We start from the raw sequence: 26,893 nt of genomic DNA on the forward strand, positions 1-26,893 counted from the left end.
ATTATTGCAAGTCACTTTAGAAATTAACAAATTTATGTAGTAATAGTAATGCATTTGCTATTTCAGTTGTCATTTAGCTTTACCTTAATCAGTAGTAATCACTGCCTTAGACTGTCAGTGTGATGGGAAGTATATAGTGCAGTTGGTTTTGCTCTGGAAGAAGCGCGACTATATTAATAAACTGCTGGAAGATGCTCTGTCTCCATCCAGCCCCTATACTAAGAGAAAGGAGTTCAATAACCTCCACTCAAACACTACTTGTACTGTAGTGGTCATTGTTTTCAGGGTAATTTAAAAGTTAGCACGCCAAATTTAGCACAAAAATAGTTAACCACTGAAGGACAAAAGCCTTCGGGTTTTAGGCAACATGTGTAGTTCTGTTTCAACACGTCTGACTCAAGCATCTCATGCAAGCCATTGATTAAAGGATACAATACCTGCTGTGGGTATAAAATGACCACGTAATGAGCGAAAATGCCACTATACAGAATGATAAACCTCTTGTATGAAGTGTATAATTTCTTATGTATTTTCATAAGCTATTGTAGGTGTTTTTCTTGTTGTATGGAACCCAGATGTATGAGGGCTGCATATAGTGAGAAGTGCACAGTTACAGTAATATTGTACAGTATATGAAGTCTCCCATTCCTGTAACATAAACACAGGACAAATGTAAGGCTGTTAAACCAAGGTAGGTGTGAAGTCTGTGAGTATAGTCTACACTGTACTCTTTGCATTTATTCATTTAGCTGATGCTTTTCTACAAAGCAAAGGTTACCACTATTTACTCATTTATACAGCTGGTTCATTTTAGTGATGTAAATTAAAGCAAGTACCTTGTTCAAGGGTACTACAACCAGAGGTGGGGATCAAACCTTCAGATCCAAAGGCAGAAGCACTACCAACTGTCCCTTCAGGGAGCCTTAGGAAGGTTCATTCACGCCAATGCATGGAATGATCTGATTTTTTAAATCAATTAGGGTTGTGAACAGATGATTGCACATCACTGTTTATAAGTTGACTGACTCTGTTATTGCACAACTTGCACTGCATACAGCAGGATTGATCTGCACCCAGCGGATCTGCCAAGCCCCCATGGGCGGAATAGATGGAATAGTGCTCTCCTTCAGGGGCGTTACAATTTTCTGATAAAGCCTGCAGCCCGTAGAGTGAGAAGAAGCGGGTAGCTTCACATCTGATCTCACCCACCATAGGATTTTTGCGCCAGTGCTGCACCTTTTTCAGTTGATGTGGGTGTCTTGCTTTGAGGTGGAGACATGAAGTGAGCACTACCTACAACTAAATTGAGATAAAAAGGGGTCAAATGTAATAAAAAGAGCTACGGGACCTATTCTGGTGGCCTGAACTTGTGGAATCAGTGGCCATCCCTGAAATTAACTAAAATGGACATAACTGGAGTCATTTTTCTGCAATGCCATTCCTTCCTGTTTTCCTTACAGTTTATCACCCATGCCCACCCATGCCCTGTATTCAGAACTCATCCCAGGTCATCTCCATGGATGGTACATCTTCCACACTAAAATCTTGTAAAAGAGATATTCTGTGATAAAGAACAGCAGGAAAATCATTGTCTTCCTACAACATTTGACAGCTTGGTTAAGCCTAAATTATATACAGGGTAGAAAATCCTTTTTTTAATAAAAGCATTTGAGGTTCTCCCCATTCTCTCTGCTTATTGCGGTAGGCTGGACGTTGCATTGTCGAATTATATTTGTAATGCTATCAGATGAACAGGCACACTAATGAGGCAATGCCATGCTCACAGTACAATGCTGTCTGAGGGCCGGTTCTGAATCGATAAAGCAAAACAGTGCAGGAAACATTTTGTCAATGGGGATGATGAAAGGGGGTCTCGGATTTGTATAATTTAAAATAAGAGCATGCAAAGAGAAATTGTTTCATGCTCGGCTCACATTTGTTCCCCTGAATTTGCTGCTCACTGCGATACTCCTGCAAACGTGAGACGCATTGAAAGAAAGACATAATTTACTGTACACAATAATTACTTGATATGGACAAGTTCATGTGGCAGGTGAAGCAACAAATGAGCTTTCAGAAACAGCAAATTAGATCCAAATCAGAGCATGAGAAAGGAGCACTCAGCAGCACCTTGACCACCGAGGCTGGACATTAGTATTGCGTTCATGAAACGATTTGCCTTTTTTCTTGTTAAATTAATTTTTGCTATTTGATTAATTTTTTTGCGTTTATTTCCTGAGCGGGAACATCAGTCCAGAAATGGTTATGCTTTGCACGCACAGTCTGTTAATTACTTCCAGCCTGTTGCAGCGCGTGGCGTGCAGCATAACAGCATTGATTAACCTGTGGCACTGGGAACGGTGCCGTCGTGCGCAGCGCAAACTGCCCTCCTGCGTTTACACGCTTGCATTTTCCCCGGAGGGATTAGAGCTGCTTTCACACCAGCGCGCCACCTTCACCCTCACGGACCTAAAACTCCTCAAATGAAACATTGGGAAACTTGACCGATTTTCATTTAACTCATTAGAGAGGAAAAGCCATGTATGTTTAAATCTCACACAAACGGTTCTGCTCACCTTTACTCAATGCAGTTCCGTTCATTCTGAAGCACATCCAACATGTTTATGGTTACGATTATAATTGCGTGTGTGTTTGTGGCAGATCAGTTATGCAGGTTTTTTTTTTTTTTCCGAACTATCAGCACTCCAGTAATGAGACACAGAATTCAAGCAGTGGCTGAGTGTGTAGTAGGGAGTTAGAGACAATACCTGCGCAGAAGATTGATGTCTCCAATTTACAGGTGTGGACGGACGCTCTGCTGCTGCTGACGTCTAGGAGCTGTGATCTCAGTGCGTCCTTTCCCCTTATCGTTGCTCTCTCCCTGCAGGTCCAGCAGTGGGTCTGTGAGGCATCATCAGTCTGCTCTGCCTTTCTGCAGCACAGGGCTCTCTCTGTGTGTGTGTGTGTGTGTGTGTCGCTGTAGACGGCACCCCGCTGCTGTGCGAGTCTCAGCCTCAGGACCGGTGATGGAGTGAGAGCTGGCAGCTGCTTGGTCCCTAGACTTAGCGTCCCCCCTCACACATATACCCTCCCACTTCTTCTCTCACTGATCGGCTACTGCTCACAAACACTTCAGTTGCTCATTCGTGGACGTGTGACTGTATTCAAGTGTTTTTCAGTATGTTCATGATTTTACCTTTTTTGTCTGAATTTATTTTACGTTATGATACCTGGGGGGGGGGGGGCGCGGTGGTGCAGTGGGTTGGACCGGGTCCTGCTCTCCGGTTGGTCTGGGGTTCGAGTCCCGCTTGGGGTGCCGTCCTGGGTGTGTCCCCTCCCCCTCCGGCCTTACGCCCTGTGTTGCTGGGTAGGCTCTGGCTCCCCGCGACCCCGAATGGGACAAGCGGTTCAGAAAGTGTGTGTGTGTGTGTGTGTGTGTGTTATGATACCTGGTAACCTGGGCATTTTACTCATTACACCACTCACATCGATTTACCCTGCGCTGAAGAGAATCTCTTAAATAATTCACGTCACACCTCGTACAAGACAAGCACGGCACACTCCCGATGACCTGCACAGATTTTTACTCTAGTGCTTTGCCTAAAGGTATGGAGTTTATAGGGGGCAGCTGACAGAGGAGTAGGTCGAGCTGGTACCTTTGGATCTGAAAGTTTCTGGTTTGCAGTACCCTTGAGCAAGGTGCTTACCCTCAATTACTACAGCAAAATTACCCAGCTGTATAAACAGGTTGGAAGGCACTTTGGAGAAAAGCATAAGCTAAATGAATAAATGTAAATGTTACAGTAGTGCATAACATTTTATCAAAAAAACAGCATTAAAAAGGGTCACAGTGACAATCAGGTGGTGTACTACGATATAATACAGTACTATCCAGCAAGGGCCATTGATCAGAGACATCAAAATGGAAATAAGTGGTATGCCTTATAAAATCCAAAAGAATGACTTCCTTTAATAAAGCAAGTTTTTTTTTTTTTTGTTAAAAAAAAGAATAAGTTTGAAAAAATATTCTTGAAGTTCAATTTTGTTTTATGATGCAACCTTGTTCTCAGCCAGTGCTGCTGTTTTACCTTTTTTCTGTATGGCAAGTGTGTTTGTGTACTGGTGTAGGGTGTTATGTTATGTAATAGCGCCACCTGTCGCTATTTAGAGGGAAAGCAAGCAATGTGCTGCCGCAACTCTTGTATTGGGTTCCAGGAGAAAGGTTGGATGAGGAAAGAGTAGATGGGGAAAGATGTATGGCTGTAGTGACCATTACATTCATTAAGCATCCTCAAACTTTAAGCACAAACGAGAGCAGCACAGGATCCCTAGATGATGCTGAGAAACTATATTATCTTATTTTATTATATTACCAACCAACCAACCAGTGTCAACAACCACTTGTCCCGAGCGGGGTCGTGGCAAGCTTTAATGAAATATTACAGTGCTATATTGCTATTACCACTGCTGTATTATATGCCTGTATATTATATATTAGGTCTTGTTTTAGCATTATGCTTTATTTGATTATGTAAATGAATTAAACTGGTGACAGCAGGAAACATTCGCTGACTTAGAGTGCTACTAATTCCATTCGAAATGAAATTTTTTCTTTTCAGTTTAAGCATAAAAACTATGTCGGATGGTGAAGGCCTGTCAGACATTTATTAATGCTTGCAGAACCAACATCCCTGCGAAGCGTGAGGTGGAGACCGTGAGGATGACCATGCTGCTGCCCCTCAGGCCTTCGAGGTGTGCCTACGATGCAAGTAGACGTTACCATTCCTAATTCTACCTGCTCCCGCACACATCCCGTCAACACAACTCCGCCTGGACCTTGGATCGTTGCAAATGTTCCCTCCAAAGAGACTTTGCACAACCCACTTTGCTTGTGTGTCCTGTGCTTAAGTAATGAAACACTGCTGCAGAGTGCTTTCAATTTACCGCATTCCCATTTCGATTAACAGCCTGAGAACCTGAGGTTTAATTCAAGCATAAAGAATGATAGGGTGCTTTACATCAGTAAAACACACCGGCTGCATAAAACTACCCGCACTTCACTTTCATGCATTAAATAGAGGAAGCTGCTCCACAGGGGCTCTTTTAGAGGCTTGTACACAAGTGAGGGTCTTGAACCTCGCTCATTTACATTCTTCTCGTCAACAGCCTGCGTTTCTTGTGCCACCGTCCCCAGTATTTGAACTTTCATTTAGTTAATGATGCCCTGGTAAAAACAACCTAAAAATGAAGGAAAAGAGGGGTGCAAGTCAGAGGACACAAAAGGTCAGCCACCGGCGCCTGTTCTAGCCCTCCACTTGTCAGCTGTGTGCGACATGCGCCCTGGGGGCACACCCGTGGCAGGCTGTCACCTACGTTAGTCATTATCACCGCGGTCGCTTTGACCCACGGTGAGCTCACACATCTCCGGAGGGCACTTAGAACAGAGAGAGGTGGGGATGATAAAGAGGGAGTGATTGCACCCCAAATCAATTTTTTTCACACCTTAAGATAACTGGCATTCACTGTTTTGGGAAGCTTCATTTTACATTTATTTATTTAGCAGACACTTTTTTTCCAAAGCGGCTTCCAACAAACTCTATGTAGTATCAGCCCACACACCTTATTCATCGCGGTGACTTACACTGCTAGATACACTACTTACACTGGGTCACTCATCCATACATCAGTGGAGCACGCTCTCTCTGTCACTCACACATTATGGATGAACCTGAACAGCATGTCTTTGGACTGTGGGAGGAAACCAGAGCACCCGGAGGAAACCCACACAGACACGGGGAGAACGTTTAAACTCCACACAGACTGAGCAGGCATCGAGGTCACACCCTCTCACACCACCTAGGCGCTGAGACAACAGCACTACTTGCTGTCCCACCGTGGTGCTTTTTGGAGGGGAATTCAGTAACTAGACTGTGACAGTAAAATTTGGGCTTTTTAGCTGCAATACACTGATGACCTTGACTGAGCCACTGATTGATCTGTAAGGAGCATGTGAACCTGGTACAGTCTGAGAGTGTTTGCATGTCGCATGGGTTTCCTCCACGTGTCTGGTTTTCCAGCCACCATCCAAAGGCGTCTTTTTGGTGAAATGGTGACTCTAAATTGCCCTCAGTGAGTGTATGAGTGTGTGTGATTCCCCAGAAATGGGCTGGTGCTCCATCCAGGATGTACTCTTCCTCGACCACCGTGGTGAACATTAGAAATGCAGTTATTGGGAATAGATGGCAATGAAGAATTTTCTTTTTTTTGTGCTAGAACTTAATACAAGACAGAAGCAAAGGTGTTTTTACCCAAATTGTGATATTAGATTCCGTGATTGTGAACAGATGTCCCGATGTGACAGTGAACAATTTGGAAAGCAAATGATTGGAAATGATTTACGAAAACTCAGATATTTAAGGAAATTAAGCAAATCAATTTCTGGGAAAGTGTTTTGCTTTTTATGATCATAAAGATAATGCTAACACTCTTCTTAATGGACCAGCTGCTTGTGACAATTAGAAGACGAACCACACACACACACACACACACACAGTCTGAAACCGCTTGTCCCAAATGGGGTTGCGGTGAACCGGAGCCTAACCCTGCAACACAGGATGCAAGGCTGGGGGAGGGGACACACCCAGGATGGGATGCCAGTCCGTCACAAGGCACCCCAAGTGGGACTCGAACCCCAGACCCACTAGAGAGCAGGACCCGGTCCAACCCACTGCGCCACTGCGCCACCGCACCCCTGCTGAAGACGAACCATTTTTTTCAAAATTTTTTAACAGTGTAATAATGTAGTAAATTTTTTTTGAGAAAACATATTTAAGAACTAAAATCTTATCAGAAAGCCAAAAGACCATGAAAGACATTGAAAGACGGCAATAGCAAGATTTTTTAAGTACAAATTGAATATTTATTAAGTAATTCGGTGTAAGTGCAGTACCTAATGTTGCTCTAGTAAGGACACGACACCACGGATTTCCTTAAATGGTTTTTATTCGGACTCGACCCCGTGTCTGATTGGATGCTGTACTTGAGAAACTCATAGTGGACGAAGCACCGAAGCGAGTGACACTACTGTAGTATTTCACACCGTTGTCCGTCGAGGATCATTGAATTTTACTTTGCAGTGCTGAAACATGGCATCTAGTGACGGTAACAGTATTCAAGTGTATCCCTCGCTTTCGTTCCCTTTCATTTCCATTCCGCTTTTCGTCCTTTTCTCCACTTCGAACCGTCTCTCTCTCTGCCACTTCCAGAAACTTGTTACACTTTCTCTTTTGAACTTGTTACGGATGGGGGACTATTTCGCAGCCACGTTCTCGCTTTTTTTCTTACCTTTTCTGTTTAAAATAATTATATCGTTTGTTAAAACGCACGCATCTTTGTCCAGTTGTGATTTCTTCAGTAAAACGTAAAACGACGTCTGAGTTTTAACCGATGGACTTCAGACTGTTACTTTCACTTTCACACCGTTTCTTTCTTTCTTTCTTTCTTTCTTTCTTTCTTTCTTTCAATAATAAATGCGACTTCTTTTTACTCTCTTCTCTATATCTCTCGGTCGGTGGCCTTGCGGCTCAGGTGCGGTTCTACCTGTACGGAAAGTGCGCGCATTTCCTCGTTTTACTCACTAGTACTGCGCAGCGACTCGGATTGGACTTCGTTGTGTTACATGACACATTTTTGTCCTTTGTACTCCGCGGCACTTCCCTCCATCCACCCACAAAAAAAAGTTCTACTCTTCTTTTTAGCGGAGGGATGGAGACGCGCAGAACCACTGGTTAAACCACACGCACGCTGTCGGAAACCGCTTGTCCCGAGGGGGGTCGCCGTGAGCCGGAGCCTAACCCGGCAACACAGGGCGTATGGCTGGAGGGGGAAGGGACACACCCAGGACGGGACGCCAGTCCGTCGCAAGGCACCTCAAAGCAGGACTCGAACCCCAGACCCACTAGAGAACAGGGCCCGATCAACCCCCCACGCCCCCCTTCTGGTTAAACCAAAAGGAGCTTATTAAGTTTACTACTTGTACTAGTAAACCGGGTCCAGGGGGTCCTCGTTTACTTTTATGCACTTTAATTAAGGTTTCCTTTTTTATTTAAGGACTTTGCAGTTTTTCTTTCTCTTTTGTCACATATTAAAACCTAAGGTGCCATGACTGCAAACGTTAAAGTGTAATTATGTAAACATTTTGCAAGAGTCTGAATACACACACACACACACACACACACACATTTTCAGACCCGCTTGTCCCATACGGGGTCGCGGGGGAACCGGAGCCTACCCGGCAACACAGGGCGTAAGGCCGGAGGGGGAGGGGACACACCCAGGACGGGACGCCAGTCTGTCGCAAGGCACCCCAAGCGGGACTTGAACCCCAGACCCACCGGAGAGCAGGACTGTGGTCCAACCCACTGCGTCACCACGCCCCCTAAGAGTCTGAATAATTTTTGCAAACTACTTTTCCTGTCATGGAGAGCAGGTGGGACACCAAGGTGTCTGGACCCAAATCGCAGGATCTTTTATTATTCCAAAACACTAGGATCAGGCAAGAGTCGTGGTTGTGGACGGGCGAGGGTCGATGTACAAACGTGCTTCTGGAGGAGAATCCCGTAGAAGAAGCCGTAGAAGACAGGAATAGGGATGATGAGGCGGGAGAGGACGTAGAAGGACAGGTAGGTTCTGTGGGTTGAGGACGCAGGAGGACGGGGCTCTTAATGAGATTCCTCAACCAGGGAGTGCAGGTGAAGCTTCTCTTATACCCTGCTGCTCTGATTCTGGGCAGGTACAGGTGTTCGGGACGAGGTTGTGGGCCTGACATTTCGACTATAATGTCATTGCTGTGAATCTGCCCAGTTTGTTCAGCATGAAACATCTCTAACAGGTGACTTTAAAAGATGTCTTTCCCCCATTCTTATTGCAGGCGTCCAGTTTGTTGATACATTCATGCCTGAGCTCATTCAAAATGTAACTGCAGTGGAGGCTATTGCGGAGGCCCTGAAGAGCAAAAACATGATCCACCAGGAAGCCTACTCGGAGATCTGTGCACTGCCCACCAGCGAGAAGAAAATGAGAAAACTTTTTGAAGCCATGCGTTCCGGAGGGCGAATTGTAAAGGCAAAATTCTATAAACTCTTGATGGAGAATCACCCTCATCTTATGGCACAATTAGGTAACCTTTGGTCTCTGATACTGCGCCAGCTTGTCTTCAAACATTATGCACAATCATTGTGTTGAGAAATAAGATGAGTTGGAAATATTACATTAAAATACTTAATAATTTCAAGGTATGGTTTCACAGTCTGTATGGACTGTAGATTTTAAACAATCTTCTATCAATATATTATTTTCTTGGTTTATTTATTAAATCTAGCCAAAATTACAGTACATTACAATGCAATACCAGCAAAACCACAACATACTGTACATAAAGTGCATTTCTTTATTGTTAAGGAATAGACCAGTTACTTACTCTTGCAAGGTCTTGGAAGCTTCAGTTACATCTTAATGTTTCTGAGATATTTTTATAATATATTTTTACTCTTGCAGAGGAAACTCAAATGGAGGAACAACCTATGAATGCTACCGGTAATATTGTCGCCACTTATATTAAAATCGCACAAAGAAAAAACAAGTAAAGTGATATTCCACTAAAACAAAGTATTTTCCTCTTATGTAAGGACACTAACATAAAAAGCCAATGGACTGTGAATATCACGTTTATTGAAATTCATTCTCTAATCGGAGGTCTGATATTCCCAGTTTTATGACTCTTTTTGTTTTTTTAATGACTGAATCAATAAAAGGATGATATTCTTTAATTATTTTTAGCTTACATTGTTTAAAAAAAAAAAAAAGAAAAACTTGGATATGACTACAAGTATATGTGAAAAAAATTTGAATTTAAGGAGCTACTACAGATGCTCCTCGACTAACGATGTGGTTATGTTCTGATAAACTCATCGTAAGTGGAAAAATCATAAGTCGAAAAAGAATATAGTACTGCACCTACCAAACACCATAGCCTAGCCTGCCTTAAATGTGCTCAGAACACTTACCATAACCTACAGCTGGGTAAAATGATCTAAAATAAAGCTTATTTTATAATTTATAATTGAATGTTGAATATCTTTTATTCCACACTGAAAAAAACAATTTTTTAATCATAAAATATAGCGCCTGCCAAAGCATCCATCAGCTGTTGCGCGATAACCAATAATGACGGTCATAGTAACACCACATGCGACAAACTGTGAAACTACAGTATCAGGTGACTACGTTCAGGTTTTTTCATTAGAATTAGGTTTTCCTTTGTTTATAAAAGTACGGATTCTTCCGAATGCGTATCGCTATCGTACAATCGTAACTTTGAAAAATCGTAAGTCGAACCATCGTAAGTAGAGGAGCATCTGTATACTGACGTGAAGGTGACTGCATGTATAAAAGTGAAATGCACTATAAATGTTGTGTGACACTCACATACGCTGTCCCATGTTCTAACTAACCAAGTTTTTTTCTGCTTAGACACTTTACACCTGAGAGAACCACCAAAGAATGTCCAAAGTGCCCGGGTATCAACTTCAAATCTTTTGCATCTTCAAGCGCTCGACCTAAAAACAATCAAATAGACTAATATAATAATATACATGATATTTCATGTGGCACCAGTGGTAGTATCTGTTAAACACCCCTCACAAGTGATGACTGTTGATGAAGAAGGACATACCAATGCAGTGCAGCGAAAGTGTTTTTGAAATGACATTGCTCAGAATGAACCCTTTTTTGCCCTTGTTTTTACAGACCAATGTGTACAAAATGACCAGCAAGCCTCGTGGCTATTGTGTAATCATCAACAACAAGAACTTCATTCGTTTAAAAAAGAGGAAAGGCACAGATCAGGATGCTCGTAAGTCTTGAGACAAAAACCAAAACGGTCATACAATGAAGTTCACGAGTTGTTAGATATGCATAGGTGATTGATTTGATATTTTTCCCCTTACAGTCTTGTTGAAGGAAACCTTTGAGTGGCTGGGTTTCCTGGTGGAGCTGTATGAAGATCAGACTGCAGAGAGAATGCGCTCCATCATGGAGGACTACAGCAAAAAGTGTCGCACTGACAACGACTGCTTTGTTGCTTGCCTGCTCAGTCACGGGAAGCGGCAAGTAGTTTGCGGTACAGATGGTGGACTTGTGACGGTAGAGGAAATACTTAAACCATTTGAAGGGAACATGTGCTCCGCACTCCTCACAAAGCCCAAAGTGTTCTTCATCCAGGCCTGTCAGGGGAGTGATCGACAGGGCTTTGTGACTCTCCAGGAAGATTCACTTGGGGACAGAAGCCTGGAAGACGATGGCCTGATTAAGATTCCTGTTCAGGCTGACTTTCTGATAGGAATGTCCACTGTTCAAGGTTGTAAATCCATGAGGAATGAAAGGAGTGGGACTTGGTACATCCAGTCTCTCTGTCAAAGGCTGAAAGCTCACTGTCCAAAGTGAGTGTCTAATCTTCTAGTCTTATATATGTTATGTAAATCTTCTACTCTTAGGGTTCTATAGAAAGAAGTCCTGTATCTGTTTTCTGTCTTCATGTCAGTATATCCATGTTAGGCTGGCTTTGATGCAGTCCTTAAAATGTTTTTTTTTTTTTTTTGGAATTTCGTCTGTGGATTGAGTCTCTAAAGTTACAGTAACAATTATTCTCATCTTTGATTTGTTTTTGTTTATTCAGGGGTGTGGATGTTCTTACCATCCTGACGGATGTCAATCATGATGTGAGCAGGAATGATGGGGTGATCAAAGAGGATGGTAAATCAGTCCCTGTCAAACAGATTCCAGAGTTACGGAGTACACTGACAAGTACGCTGGTGTTTCCTGTCCCTGAGTAAATAGTGGGTGTATGCAAGTAAGCTGTCACGTGGAGGACTGTAAGAGATCATCAGTACTTTTATGCTGTTTTTCACAAATATAATTTTTTCATATGCATTGGCTCCTCAGCGTACACATACAATTGAGACTTGAAGTCTCTTACTTACTCAATCTGTTCATAAGTCTTAAAATCACTTTTACCTCTTAAGTTGAATGGAGACAAGATAGAATAAGGTGCCAGTGTACAGTACATGATTAAAAAATACACACACACACGCACATTTTCTGAACCGCTTGTCCCATACGGGGTCACGGGGAACCGGAGCCTACCCGGCAACTCAGGGCGTAAGGCCGGAGGGGGAGGGGACACACCCAGGACGGGACGCCAGTCCGTCGCAAGGCACCCCAAGTGGGACTTGAACCCCAGACCCACCGGAGAGCACCACCACGCCCCCCATGATTTTTATTTATTTTAATGGAATTTAAAAAGTTCAAATGTAACCTTAATTATTACTGCACTTAATTTGTTCCAATTTTAAGATTAAAACAAGAAATACAAAAATAACTCAATAACAGATTATACTAGGCTTATTGTATTTCTAATTTTTACTAATCTGGCCATAAGTTTTCTGCATCTTTAAAGTTCTGTTCATTCTGTGCACTGTTGCTCACACTAATCTGCAGTGCATTTAATTATATTTTGTACCTGTTTGTGATCGTGCTTTTCAGCATCTTTAGCATAGTTCATAGCTGCAATCTTCTCTGAAATTCTGTAAACAGTGATGTAATATTAAAAAGAAAGGGGTTTTTCATTCAAATTCATCAGAAACAATGTTATTGTGCAGAGAAGGACTTTTCGAAAAACATGATTCCTTGTACACCTAGTTTAGTTTTGTGTACTGTTAGACGTGGTTTAAGAAAAAGTAGTCAAAAAAATTTTGACTGTTCAATTTTGGCATCAGTTTTTCTTTAATTTTGTGTTAATTCATATTTCAAAATGTTCTGACCTCAAACATACACACACATTGACTGAAGCCACTTGTCCTGAGCAAGGTCACGGCAAGCCAGAACCTAACCCAGCAACACAGGGCATAAGGCTGGAGGGGAGGGGACACACCCGGGACAGGATGCCCATCCATCGCAAGGCACCCCAAGCGGGACTCAAACCCCAGACCCACTGGAGAGCAGGACCTGGTCCAACCCGGTCCAACCCACTGCGCCACCGCGCCCCCCTGAGTACAAACATGAAAATGTAAAATTTTCCTGTGAAAAACATCTTCCAAAGTTAGATGGGAAATTATTTTAACTGGTAACGACATGTCACAGGTCTTGAAATCTGAGCACTCAAAATATTTTGTAATGGAAATATAAATAAATTTTTAAATCAACATTGTTCTTTTTATTTTTAAAAGCCTGAATAACAGTTCTACGATTCACCTTAATTTGTTGCAAAGGGACCTGTAACTGGATTGTTTACTTGAATAGATTATGATATTGACAAAAATGAATCCTTAAAGAAATATTCTGTCTGACAGTGATATAATACATTGTAGAATACTCCAGTCACTTTCACGGCTGAGGAACACCAAATATCTCGTTCAGATTTTCCAAAGCTTCCTCTCTTGTGATTTCCTTCCAGTCCTCTGGTAGCTGTGCTGGCTGAGACTGGTACTCCTGGGCAAACCTTTCATTGTACCTCGCAAGCACGTACTTCCAATACAGGTTGACTCCGTGAGTCTCTGGGGGTATGATCCACTCAGGGTAGATGGTCTGATAGTCCTTATAAGGGACCGGTTGTCCATCTGTGTCTTTGTTCAAGAACATATTGTCACTAGCCACGTTAGAGTTGCAAGAATTGTAGGACAAGGAGGAGGAGTCTGTGCGGGTGAAGGAGAGCAGGCCCTTGGGACGGTGCAGGCGGGATTTATGCTCAGTGTGCTCGGTGTCCCTCACATCACACGGAGCCTTGCAGAAGGGGCACTGTTTTTCGCAGCCCCGCACTCTGAGATACAGCTCATCCTCAGGTTTGCTTGAAAGGCCCTCCAAGGTTTTAGAGACTCCAAGAGGACTGTTGCCAAGCTGGGAGAACTCCTGGGTGAGGGACTGCCACATCTCACCAAGCGACTGCAGCAAGCAGGCCACAACATCTTTCCACACCATGCTGTACTGAAAGAGAGGGCCCTGCAAGACATGCTGAGGTACCACCACATCCCCACAACTCTCCAGGTTTTTGCACACATGTTCCAACAGCAGTTTGGTATCACCTTGCACCCCAGTCCAGTCATTTAAACATTGCCTCACCGCTCTATCCATCTTGCCCATGATTTGTTCAAAACGCTCCTGCCTCCGCACCGCCAACATTCCTGTGCTGGAAAGGTGCTCCACCACTTGTTGTCGGATCCTCTTCTGAAGGAAGCTCTCAGAGTTAACCAGATACTCCAAGAAGTTCTTGAAATTGTCCTCCAAGAGCAGTTCCTTTAAGATATTATACCAGAAATTTTGTGGAGAATGGTAAAGAACTGCACCCTTACCACTGACCATCTCTTCTATAATCATTTTCCCCAGTGGACCATGGATGTAGTCAAGTGCTGCTGGTTTAAGACAGAGAAGAGTGAAGTCCCTGGCTGCCTTCTGACACTTGTCTCTCTTGAGGAACTTGTAAAGAAATTCCCAGAACTGTCTCTCTCTGAGTCCCTCAAAATGCATGAGGGGGTCTGCCTTCCTGATAAAGTTGTTGTGCATCTCTTGGAAAGACTTTGCAGCTTTAGCACAGATATGCAATTTCAAATCCACCTCAAACACGGATCTGACATCAAACCACTTCCTACTCATGGCATCATCAACAATTTTCAGCACGTCATCTATATACCTGTCTAGGTAGTCTTCCTTCTGACACAGTGTCTGTTCGATGTACTTATCGCATTCATTTATCACCTTGTCAGAAAACTTCTGTGCGTCAACTTTGTCATCTTCGTTAAACATTTTCTTCAGTTTGTTACGGAAGCTAAAATGCTCATCAGTAACAAGAAAGGGGGAAGTCCCGTGGTTAACGATGTCCTTAAGTTTATTCAGATGCTTGCTGATTCCATGGCTCATAAGATTCTCCTTCAGCTGATCAGCCACTTTTGTTGTAATGTTTTGTGTTGCTAAAGGCTTGAGGCCTAGCTTAGATAATGTTTCACTCCAACATTTAGTGAACTCTTCATTCAGCTGTTTCTCCTCAAGGATGCCATCATTGGTCTTGCTTTCCTCGAGCAAAGTTTTCAGTTTGGCCTCTAGAGCGGTCTCAAGTGTTGCCTGGAAATCCTTTGTCTTTATGGACAAGTCATTTTTTCTTACACTAGCCTCCAACTTGTTATTTATTTGACATTTTACTTCTTCTTGCAGCCTGCCAACACTGCTGGTGAAATTATCTTGGTAAATATCTGTTAGGTTTGAGAGGCTATTGTCTGTCTTAAAGACTTCCTCCACTTTTGAAATAATTTTGGATGTTTCAGACATTATTTCTTTTGAAGCCTTTTCCTTTAATTCAGATAACAGGCTATCGCTGTCTTTGGTTCCATCACTGGTTTCTGGGGCAGGGGTGGAAATGTTAAACTGAGAAACAAGATTCTCAGCATGCTCCATCCAATCATCCATATGCCTGAGAAGAGCTCGCTCCAGGTAGGAGACTTCAGCACATAAGTTGCAGAAAGCCTGAGTGGTTCTCAACCCAAAAATGTTATTGTCATTCTTCACTGCCTCCCACAATTGACATGTGCTATCCATAAATTCTAGCAGCCCATTCGGAGATTTTGATGGATGTTTAGAAAGCATAGCCAGGACATGCTGCTTCAGCTTGAGTACTGCTTTGCTATAGCCAGGATCAATTTGCATCATGGGAGCAGGGTTTTGGCACAATGTCAACAGACAGTGACTTTCAGTCTCACAGTCCTGACAGCTGTAATATTTAGACCCTGCTGGATTGCTCATCCCAGCTGTCAAGACCTTAGTGAACCGGTTTAACTGTAAACCCAGGAGTTTTTTGTCCATGCCACTGCCATGAGTAACAAATAGGAAAAATGGAATCCTGTCAGTCTCCTTTAGTCGTAGAAAAGCATTTGTCATCACCAGCAAAGTTTGGTGTATTTCAGTTTCTTCTTCTAATGGTAGATTGAGCAGGGTCACGTCACTAAGGCCAATGAGCAGCGTGGCTAGTTCATTATCTTCTTTGAACCGATCCTTCTGCTGCAATACATCTGGACATTTCAGCTTCTCTGTGTTAATCAGAAGAAGAAGGTCAAAATCTAGCTCCTTTCTCAGGATCTCTGGTACACAAAGTATCATCATGTAGGCACTTCTCTTGGATGTGTATGCTATGGTGAAAGTTAGGCCAAATAAGGCAGAGAGCACAGAGGAATTCCTGGCGCTATGTAAGCCTAGTACTGTCAACACTCTCAATCGCTTTCCCTTCGGTATCCGCTTATGTACCTCTGTTAAAACCTGGTTCAACCACGTTTGGGGAATAGTGGAAGTTTCTCTATCAACCAGCTCTAGAGGAAGACCAAAAAAGAGGAGCTCAGCAGCAAGGGCTGGTAAGCGAAGGGCATTCTGTGGGATGATGTTAGGGCTGTATTGTGACAACTCAAAGATCAGTTGCATCTCTTGAGTGAAGTGCTCAAGCCCAAGGAAGGAATCCTGCTGCTGCATTTCAAGTTCTAACACAGAATCTAGGCCTTCTTTGATCTCCACTGGACTCTTGTCAAGTGTTTCATCTATACTGTTTATTGATTGTTGAACAGAAAGGCAAAGTTCTTGCGACAAAGCATCCAGCTCCAGTTTAATCCATTGTAAGAAGAAGGCTCTTTCTTGTTTGTCTTGTGCTGACAGTGCATTAATAAAACTTGATATGGCTGCTGTCATTTTGTAATTGTTAAGTTCTTCATGTTGGCTGTTGTTCTCTCTTTGTAACTCGGTCTTGTTGCCTTTTGGTCTGGCATCATATTCTTGGCTGAGTAGTTTCTTACATTCTTGAGTCTGCAGGGGTAATTGGATTTCTTTATATTTAGTCCTTCCTTGCTCCTTGACCCCCTTCAGCACCTCATCCACCCGGGCCAGTGCATTATGGCAGGGCAAATTTTCATCCACTGTGATACCTAGGTCCTTTGCAATATCTGTCATATCATTCCATGACATAGAATGCAGACTTTCTGGAATCATTTGATTCACTGCCTCAATTAATCTATCTGCCAGCTCCTGCTCTGCACCAGCCCTGCTCCCTGGCAGAACAGTTATCTCCAGATCTTCTGCAAGCTTCTGCAAAGTCACTTGCTTCCTATCCTCCTGTTGTTCCCCATTTACTTCCTTGTCAGCTTGAGAGCAGTCTACAAGAATTAAATGCTTATTGTTCCCTTTCCAGGAAGCCAACAGATGGCACTCCTCTTTATCAAGGTTTCCACAGAACACAAGAATGACTGAAGAAATGCGATTGAGGAAATTGTTCTGTTTCCTGAAGTTAGTGGCATCGCCCCGAAGATTGGCTAGCATTACAGCTTCAGAGAAAAGTTTTAATTTATGATCTTTAGAGGATAGGTACCAAATGACCTCCACCAGGCCATTTGACAGCTTTCGGTCTAGTTTTCCTCCATTCATGCCACAGTGCACGAAGGATTCACATGGGCCTTGGGAACCACTGATGAGCTGGTTCAACACCTGGGACTTGGAGATGTTACAAGAACCCAGCCTGATGAAGGACAAAAAAGGAATTTGGGTATTGAATATCTTCTCTTCCAAATTATCTGTTCCTTCACCTTTCGAATTAGGCTTATACCACCTCACCACACTTTGAAGAGGCGAAAGCAGGAGCAAGTTTTCCTGGCCTTTAGATCCACCATGAGGCAACAACATTGGCACAGCAAACTGACACTGGAACATGCGAATGGTCATCTCCTGCCGTAGAAAGTAGCTGGCAGACATATAGACAGAGGTTACAAGATCTAAAGGGTTAACTGCATACTGAAAATCTGCATCTTGTCCTGTAGTATCGCCTGGTGTATGGCACCATGTGCTCCGAGCCTGTGGACTTAGAAGCCAGAGACGCCTCAAAAATGAGGAAGGCAAATCGGTTGGAGCCTGTGGGGAAGGATCCTCTGGATTCCAGGTATTGATCTCCAACATGGTTGTCAGGTCCAGGGACTCTTCCTGGCAACCCTCAAGACCCAGAGTCTTCAACACATGCTCCTCTGGAGACAACTGTTCTGTAGAAAAAATTTCTTCCATTCAGTTACATAACCATTTCAACCGCTAAGCTCTGATAAGTGCGTTGATGTAATATGTAAAATGAAAGGCAAAGTTTTAAGATGTAAAAACACCAAACTGCTATCAATCTGTAGTGCAAATACAGACTGAATACTTCTAAAATACTGTTAGGTTTTGTGTGGGAAGACATGGAGAAACGGTTTTAAAACAGGAGAGGAGTGGCTTACTTGCTTCACAATCATTATTACAAGTCAGCTAGTTATACAGTATGTGCTTTGTACCTGAATGATGCTTTTTTCATAAGTAATAGACAGAATGTAGCACATACCGGTGAAACCCAAGATGAAAAAACACATTTTACGTCACTTTGTGTACCATACCCTCAAGCTGTGAAGAATAACATTGTGCCACACGCAGAAATGTACTCTCGTCAATAAAATGATTTTGAACTTAAACTTACTTTTTTTGCTTTTGCGCCTCAGTGAGATTCTTTTGCTTTTCATAGACATGATTACCAGGCTCTCTCTCTTTTATTCTTCCAGATAGGCAACTGGCAGTTCAGGAGTAGCAGTCCTGTGGTTGTTTTCTTTATTAATGTGTGCAGAAATCTGTTTTGTTTATTTAATAGATCCTTGCCTACAGCATGGAAAGGGCTGAGAGGAAAGAACAAGTTATTCTTTTATTTAATAATTATTTGCTGTTTGTGACATGAGCACAGACACGGAAAGTTTACGTGAGCATGGTCAAAATCACAAGTGCTGTAGTAAACACAAGTGGCGCAGGTTAACACAAAATGAAGAAACTATACAACTCATATTTACAGTACTGAAATATTCAGTTACATGTTGTTTAATCTAGTACTTACTGATTTGTCCTGTTGCAATACGGGAAAACATTTCAGCATATTGAAAATAAAATTAGTATCCAGTTTTAATTTACTGTACAACTAAAATGGACATTAACAGTATTTTTAACATTGGAGCAAAAGCTTATCCATGCGATGGAGGAGGCAAGAGGTGAAGTGTGAGCAGAGAAGGCTAACAATGAGTTACATTTATGCTACTACTGAACCGTCTTGAGAAATTGTACTTTTTCAGGGGTGGGTTTGGCATAAATACTTTTTAGCCTTGCTTGGGAACATTTGTAAAGAAAGAAATATTGTCTAAATCTATTCCCTTTATGACAATCTCTTCTCATTACTTTTGAATTTTTCCAATTTATTATTTCACATTTCTCCCACTAAATCTAATGAAGCCATTTTTACTGCAAACTTATAGCAGCACCTTGGCAACTTGAGTTAGGGTGAAAATCCATAGTCTTTGATTGAAATGCGCAGTTATGTAATAAATGAGCTTTTCAGTTGACGCCTTAATCCAAAGTGATTTACTTTTGTTTATCCCTTCACAGAGCAGACTACCCATACTTCAGTACGTTCATTTTTATTTGATTACTCTTGACAATATTTGAACAGATGTAATTTATTAAAAAGTACAGATTTATTTTTTCTGTAAGAGTTAGACTGTATTTAATGGAATGAAGTAACAGGTTTTTCCACTCTGCCTCTGGCATGCTTCACTGATAAAGTGCAGTTTCATTCTGCCACAATTCAGCTCCTGCAGTTCAGGTTGCTCAAGGGTACTACAGCGGAAGAGTCTTGAGATTCCAACTGATCACTGTCAGATTACTATAAACTGAACCACTACACTGTTTGCTGAACTTGACCACCTGATATTCACTTATGAGAGCGAACACTGCGCTTTCAGTTGTACGTGACATAGGAGAATTATTCTGGGATCTTCTGCTACAAAAAATAGAGACAATATCCCACAGGGTCCTTTTTTCTTTTTAAAAATGAAAACTGCACAAAATGTTTTGTCTGAGCTGAGAAGTTAGACATTGACACCAATAGCCGTGTGTTCTGTAAGCTGCCTACAATTTGCACTTAGCCCTTGCTTTTGTCAGAGTAATTAAAGGCATTTTCTTGGAGAAGTACAGAAGTGTATTAGGACATACACACAATACCACTGCCAAGAATTTTTTGTCCTCATAAGAATACTCTATACTCAATTGGTATAAATCATATGTTAACAAAAGTCATAGAAAGACTAAATCTTTCTAATTATACTAGCGTAAGACAGCAAAAACACAGTAGCTTTCGGTGACTCAATGTCGATAGCCGCTTACCCTTAGGCAGGGTCGTGGTAGTCTGGAGCCTATCCAGGCAAAACTGGGTGATATGTTACACAGGGTACCCCCTGGTTGGAATGTTAATACTGCAGGACAATAAAAAACACAGTTGAACCAAATTATTAGCTTGCTTCTAAAACAAGAACAAGAAAAACGATAAGAATGGAGAGTGAAAAATCTCACCTTGAAGCCATGAAATGACAGTTCCTTGTGAGAGAAAACAGCGCTATGTGCGCAAAGGTGGCCACCTGTCCGAGTGGCTGTGTACCTGCGGAGGCACTGTTGCAAAAGTTATGTGATAAGGAACTTGTCTGTATGTAGCTCTAATTTGTGCAGAGTATCTCTCTCTCAGTCTCTCGTGCACACGCAAACAGGCGCGCACACACGCACACACACACACACAGAAACATCATTTGGATATGTGGAAGGATTTTTTTTTTGTGACACCACAGCATTCAGTTTCTCAGCTATAGATGGTAAATTTGGCAGTATGAAATGTGACATGGTGGCACAGCAGGTACCCTGGTGCATCACAGCTCTTGAGCTGCTGGTTCGGGTGTAGGGTTGAATCCAGCTGAAGGTGTGTGGAGTTTGCATGTTCTGCCTGTGCTGACAGCACAGAAGAAGGCAGAGGTAACCCTTGCCAGGAAAACCATGCACGTGATCACTTTGAGTTGAATTCATGTCAATGGAGCCAACCCTAAATGGACTGCAAAAGAGGGTTCGTTTTGTACATGTAAGGACAATAAAACTCTCCTCATTCGACAGGTTCACGTTGAAAGCACCAGAAAGTGATAGAGTTCAGGATAACCAAAGAATGCATAGTGACATAACAATGCATAGTGATAACAACCTATATTCTGAGCTGGAGAATAACCACCTGGTTTTCCCCTTGTTCCTCTAGATTTGGATTTGGAGACTGCCGTCGCCTCCTTGTGGCTGGAATGTTGCGGTGCAGCCGACACGTCGTCACCGAGGCGCGGTGAAGGTTAATGGAACTCTTCGGTGACATTTTACAGACACCATTACCAGAACACACTGCGAGAGCAATTACTGTTTTACCAACGACAATGACGTAGTATATTTACATTTTTTCATTTAGCTGACACTATTCTCCAATGCAACTTACAATGTTAAGGTTACAATTATTACAGTTTCAAGCTTACAATTATTTACCCGTTTATATAGCTGAGTAATTTTTTACTGGAGCAATTTTAGGGTAAGTGCCTTGCTCAAGGGTACTACAGCCGGAGGTGGGGATCAGACCTACAACCTTTGTATCCAAAAGCAGCAACTCTACCTAGTTTATAAATTTGTACCTTTCATAATAGTGGAATAGTGAAAATTATGTAAAAAGAAAATGTATAAATAACTAATATTTAGGCATTCACAAAAGAACAACTACTACTAATAATAATACATTTACTCGATGCTTTTCTCTAAAGCAACTTACAGTGTTAAGGTTACAATTATTCACCCATTTGCACACCTGGGTAATTTTTTATTGGAGCAATTTAGAGTAAGTACCTTGCTCACAGGTATTACAGCCAAAGGTAGAGATCAAACCTGTGACCTTTGGAGCCAAAGGCAATAGCTCTAACCACTACTCTACCACACACACATTGGCTGAAGCTGCTTGTCCCAAGTGGTGTTACGGCAAGCCAGAGTCTAATTCAGCAACACAGGGCATAAGGCTGGAGGGGAAGGGGACACACCAGGGGACACACCAGGACAGGACATCAGTCCATCACAAGTCACCCAAGCCAGACTAGATCCCCAGACCTACCACAGAGCAGGTCCCTGCCAAACCTGCTGTGCCACCACACCCCCTACTACTCTACCAGATGTTCCCTAATAGCAATAATAATATACACTGCAGATGAGTAACAACACAACAAAATCAATAGTTGAAACTATGTTCAAAATGTGAAAGACACTGCAAGTCATAGACAGTGAAATACAAAAGATCAAATTATTCAAAAAATTTCTGTAACAGCCTGAGAATTGACTGTAGCACAATACATAAGTGCTGTATAGTGGTCTGTAGAGTATGCGTAAAGGAGGCCATGAATAATGGAGGATATGTGTAAAATGCAAATCAAAGGTGTCCCTCAGTACCTGCTAAACCATTATGCCTCCGGTCTACGAACGGCATCACAACAGGGCTAAAGTCTGCGCTCTGAATGAGGTAGAAAACTAAAGCGACGCAGAGCTCTATTTATGTACTGCAAAGCTTATTACTGGACTTACAGCTCCATGATGATGTGTGTGGGAGAGGCAGCGAGGGAGCACAGGCGTCACTGCAAAGCGGTGCTGCTCTCTCAGTCGCTCAGCATCTCCTGCTCCGGTCCCTGTGCTGCCGTCCCCCGGACACAAGCGATACGAGGCGAGGTGAGGCGGGGAGAGCGAGAGAGACGCTTGCGACCACAAAGTCTGAAGATGCTGGCAACTATGTTGACGGCCATGTACTTGATGGTGAGAGTGGCAGAGCAGGTAAGTGAGCAGCGGTGGACTTGTGAAGGCAGTGACTATTAAATACAACCAATCTCTGAAAAGGTAATCAATAAATATAATCAATCTCTGTTTCTAAGTGCATATATTTAGCTGTGATCTGTTAAATTGCCTTATTCATTTGCTAGTGGTTAATGCACCTGACAACATTATTCGGGAGAAAGTGGCATAATCCATACAGGGGAACAACAAGTGGGAGGGCTATTAAAATTTATTTATTTATTCATTTATAGTAGTTATACCAGTCTGATAGATGCAGTTAGTGTACTGTAAAGAGCGATGAGGTGAAAAAGCTCCTATTACAGGGCCATTAGAAGTCCTACAGCTCCCGGTCAAACAGGTTTCCTTCATTCTCAAGAAGTCAGGATGCCACTCAAACCTGATTATCAGTAGTGTTACTTTCCGCAACTTACTTATATATTTACATTTATTTAGCAGACACCTTTCTTCAAAGCAACTTCCAATGAACTCTACATAGTGTTATCAGCCCACACACCTTATTCACCGCGGTGACTTACACTGCTAGATACCCTACTTACATTGGGTCACTCATTCATACATCAGTGGAACACACACACTCTCTCTGTCACTCACACACTATGGGGGAACCTAAACAGCATGTCTTTGGACTGTGGGAGGAAACCAGAGCACCCACAGGAAACCCACAGAGACTGAGGGAGGATCGAACTCACATCCTTCCGCACCACCCAGGTGCTGTGAGACCAGCGCTACTCACTGTGCCACTGTATTTCTGGAAAAGTTCAAAGAGCTGGAGAAGGACCCAGTTCTATGACTATTTTGCATGAGCACACAGGTCATTGCCCACCGGGGGAGGTCAGATGACTGGGTACCAGCTGTCTCACTGGGTTCCTTCACTCGGCAATATTGCACCACACGAGAGCGCTTTAATGAAGTTGGGGACATGGTGGTTTAACACTAATTAAAGCACGGCATGCGCAGGAAGCTGGATGGGAATAACAGAGGCAGCCGCACACGAGGCACACGAGGCACGCATGGTCTCAAGGCCACATCGGCCGGCACATGCTCGCGGGAAGTCCCAGAAAACCAGATCTGAGCATAAGTGAGAATAACACTGAAGCTGGTGTTTGGAAACACCTGGTGTTTGGTAAAAATGCTCAAAGTAGAGTACTGTAGGGGTCAGCTGGGTATTAGAGATGATTTTTTTTACACATGGGCTGTGAAATGCTGAGAGAACGTCCACCCGGTGCTGGCTTTGCTGGAGCAGAACATATGCTGGGTTCTTTGAGCTCAGATCTGTTGCTTTTAACATTTTATCATTATGATATTTACTGTACTGTCTTAAGTGAAATGCTTTCTTACACAGAAATAATCATTGCTGGGTTGTACATGTCAGTGCACTATTTTCATGTTCTAGTGCTTTCGTTAAAAATGGCCCATCAGAATCTGCAGGACTCGACACAAAATGTTTTCTGTTATGTTTTCTTTCCTGTTATATGGCCACCATTTCCTATAAAGAATTTACATATTTTTGCATTGCAAAAATAAGGGTCTGAAAACACTTTAATTTCACATATACGATATATGTATTATTATGATGATGATAATGATGGTGGTGATGATTATGATGACGACAGCAGTATTGATTATGATGATTATGACAATGATCAATCTATTTTAAATTTTAGTTGATCCCGACAGACCTCATTATCACATGAATGTGCACACATATATACAAACAAGGAGTTCTGCAGAACCTCAGAAGAGGTCGGCGCCATTATTCTTTTCTCTGGTCCCGATAATAAATGAGACTTGAATAAAGGTGAGCTGTACACAACGATGAGCACAAGCACTGATTTCTTTAATAAATCCATCCATGTCCATTAAAACCAAAAAAAGAGCTCCGAGGAAAGCTCACGTAGGAGTCTGCGGAGCTGTCGTAGAAGGTTATATCACATGAATGTGCACACACATAGAAACAAGAAGTTCCGGAAAACCTCAAAATAACCTACAAATGAGTCTTCGCTTTAAGCCTCATGGAGACTTGAGTGTCCAGGAAGCTGTACGAGCTATTCTCAGACCATAGAGTTAGGTAAGAGGCTATGTCGATACAGCGTAGGGCACTAACATGTACTGTCCTCATGATGCACTCTGTCTAGTCACATCACTTCAGTTAAATTATAATAGCTGTCCTGTACTGGCTATCGCTCTAAGGAGCCTCAAAATTTATTTTTACTTGGTTGCTTAGTAAATTAGGAACATAGTGTCGCTGACTCAAGAGCCACGAGATACCTTGATACTGCACCCATGAACAAGTTTCTTGATGAGAACATCTGAATTAGTTCTAAAATGCCAACTAGAGAAATATATTACATTTACATTTATTTGTTTTGCAGATGCTTTTCTCCTAAGCAACGTACAGCAACTTGGAGTAAACAAAATTGTACTTGACTAATGGATTGTCTTGGGCACTTGATTCTCAAACTTCGGTCAGTTTGTCTAATACTACTGTTTTTGTCAGCACATATTACACAAGTAGTTGCACATGGAACTAATACAGAATACAGTTTGTTCAACAGAAAATTGTAGTACAAGTTTATGCAGCAGAAGAGACCAGGAGAGAAGTGAATCTGGAAGAGTGGCATTTTTAAGACCCTTTTTTTAGAAAGTTAGGAGGGATTCAGCAGTTCTGAGCGACAGAAAGCTCATTCCACCACAATGAAGTCAAAACTGATAATCTTCTAGCATTTGATTCTGGTGCTCTTTCGCATGGGACTTTTTAGTTAAAAGGATTCAAACTGCGACTTTTCTCTTTCCTTTCCTCTGCCAGTTTGGTTTGCGGTGGGTGCGTCAAGAGAGGCTGCCCTACATGGTGTCCCAGCCAATGCCTTGGCAGGTACATTATGTCTCCCAGAGTCGTCGTACCAGCCGGACAGAAGAGGTCAGTGCCATCATTCTTTACTCAGGTCCAACTAATAAATGAGACTTAAAGAAAGGTGAGCTGTATACAATGGTGAGCACAAGCACTGATTTCTTCTGTAGATCCATCCATGTCTATTTAAACAGAAAAAAATAACTGCTGTTATGAAAGCTCATGTAGGAGTCTGTGGAGCTGTTGTAGGAGGTTTTTGTGAAGGGAACAGATCAGTGTTGAGCTCAGCATGTAGGGCCAGATGATTCAAGAACCAAAATGTTTAAGCCAGAGTGTAGGAGGAGCATATAGTCATTTGGCAAAGCAGTAGCAAAAAATCAGGTGTCCTCTTATGCGATAGATACATGTTTCAGAAGTTCCTTCAGACTGATACTTAGTTGTGTGCTCAGCCTGGTCTGTGCTGCACAGTGTAGTTGAAATGGACTATCGTTGCCAATTGAACAGATCAGTGAGGAAGATGAGATGACCAGTGTAAATTAACCACTGAAGAATATGAGTTGAGCAATCAAGGACATGACCATCCTTAAGCAGTCAATGTCATGATTTAACCCATTAAAGGTGTAAACTTTGAGTTGAGCAGACAAAGGCATGAGATGACCAATCGAAGGTATGACTTGACTATCCATTGTACAAGTTGACGAATTAAGACGTGACATGATCATCAACTAAGCAGTGGTATAGTTTATCATAATCGGACATCTCTGGACTAATAGTTTTTTCCAAACCTTTTTTCAAATCTGATCAACACAACTTCCATTCTTGCAGTCACTTATGATCTGAAATTAATTTTTGCATGTTGCTCAGGTAACTTTAATTTAATCTTTTAGCTGATGCTATTCTCTAAAGCAAGTTATGATGTTATAATGTTTTGTAATGTTACTTATAAATGTTCACCTGTTTATACAGCTGGGAATTTTTTTTTTACTGGAGCATCATAGGGTATGATAAAGCAACGCCTCTAAACACAGCACTACCAGCTGTCTCATACTACATATGTAGTGTGTGTGTGTGTGTGTGTGTGTGTGTGTGAGATGAGTTGAGAAAGACTGAAAGAGTAAAAGGTTCCAGTCTCCGTCAAGCTACCTGCTCTCATCTCCTGCAGCCAACAAAAATGTTCAAATGAAGATGGGCCATAAAACCATTTTTATCCAAGAGGAATTTCACCCCCACGCAAAA

At 42.3% G+C, this 26,893-nt stretch overlaps 2 protein-coding genes across 2 annotated transcripts; one reads left to right on the top strand and one right to left on the bottom strand.

Moving 5' to 3' along the window:
• The first annotated feature begins 7,053 nt into the window (after positions 1-7,053).
• Positions 7,054-12,132, top strand: LOC108932283 (caspase-8-like). Its single transcript, XM_018748539.2, has 7 exons — positions 7,054-7,161; positions 8,930-9,178; positions 9,556-9,594; positions 10,531-10,577; positions 10,807-10,912; positions 11,009-11,498; positions 11,735-12,132. Exons 1-7 carry the CDS (start codon positions 7,146-7,148, stop codon positions 11,889-11,891), a joined length of 1,104 nt encoding a protein of 367 aa, XP_018604055.1. The 5' UTR covers positions 7,054-7,145; the 3' UTR covers positions 11,892-12,132.
• A 960-nt stretch (positions 12,133-13,092) lies between these two features.
• gvin1l2 (GTPase, very large interferon inducible 1-like 2) lies at positions 13,093-20,560 on the bottom strand. The gene is made up of 4 exons (XM_018748426.2): positions 20,479-20,560; positions 20,293-20,381; positions 18,569-18,761; positions 13,093-18,107 (listed from the first exon to the last, which is right to left on the bottom strand). Exons 3-4 carry the CDS (start codon positions 18,615-18,617, stop codon positions 13,441-13,443), a joined length of 4,716 nt encoding a protein of 1,571 aa, XP_018603942.2. The 5' UTR covers positions 18,618-18,761; positions 20,293-20,381; positions 20,479-20,560; the 3' UTR covers positions 13,093-13,440.
• Between the last annotated feature and the right edge of the window lie 6,333 nt (positions 20,561-26,893).

The sequence above is a fragment of the Scleropages formosus genome, chromosome 10 (assembly GCF_900964775.1).
Source record: "Scleropages formosus chromosome 10, fSclFor1.1, whole genome shotgun sequence".
Taxonomy (NCBI): domain Eukaryota; kingdom Metazoa; phylum Chordata; class Actinopteri; order Osteoglossiformes; family Osteoglossidae; genus Scleropages; species Scleropages formosus.

Coding starts and splice junctions, on each gene's coding strand:
- gvin1l2 (XM_018748426.2), bottom strand. CDS start 18,617: ATGTCTATGAAAAGCAAAAGAATCTCACTGAGGCGCAAAAGCAAAAAA. Junction 18,108..18,568: donor GAGGCGCAAAAGCAAAAAAA/GTAAGTTTAAGT, acceptor TTTTTTCTACAG/AACAGTTGTCTCCAGAGGAG.
- LOC108932283 (XM_018748539.2), top strand. Junction 10,578..10,806: donor AGAATGTCCAAAGTGCCCGG/GTATCAACTTCA, acceptor TTGTTTTTACAG/ACCAATGTGTACAAAATGAC. Junction 11,499..11,734: donor CTGAAAGCTCACTGTCCAAA/GTGAGTGTCTAA, acceptor TTGTTTATTCAG/GGGTGTGGATGTTCTTACCA.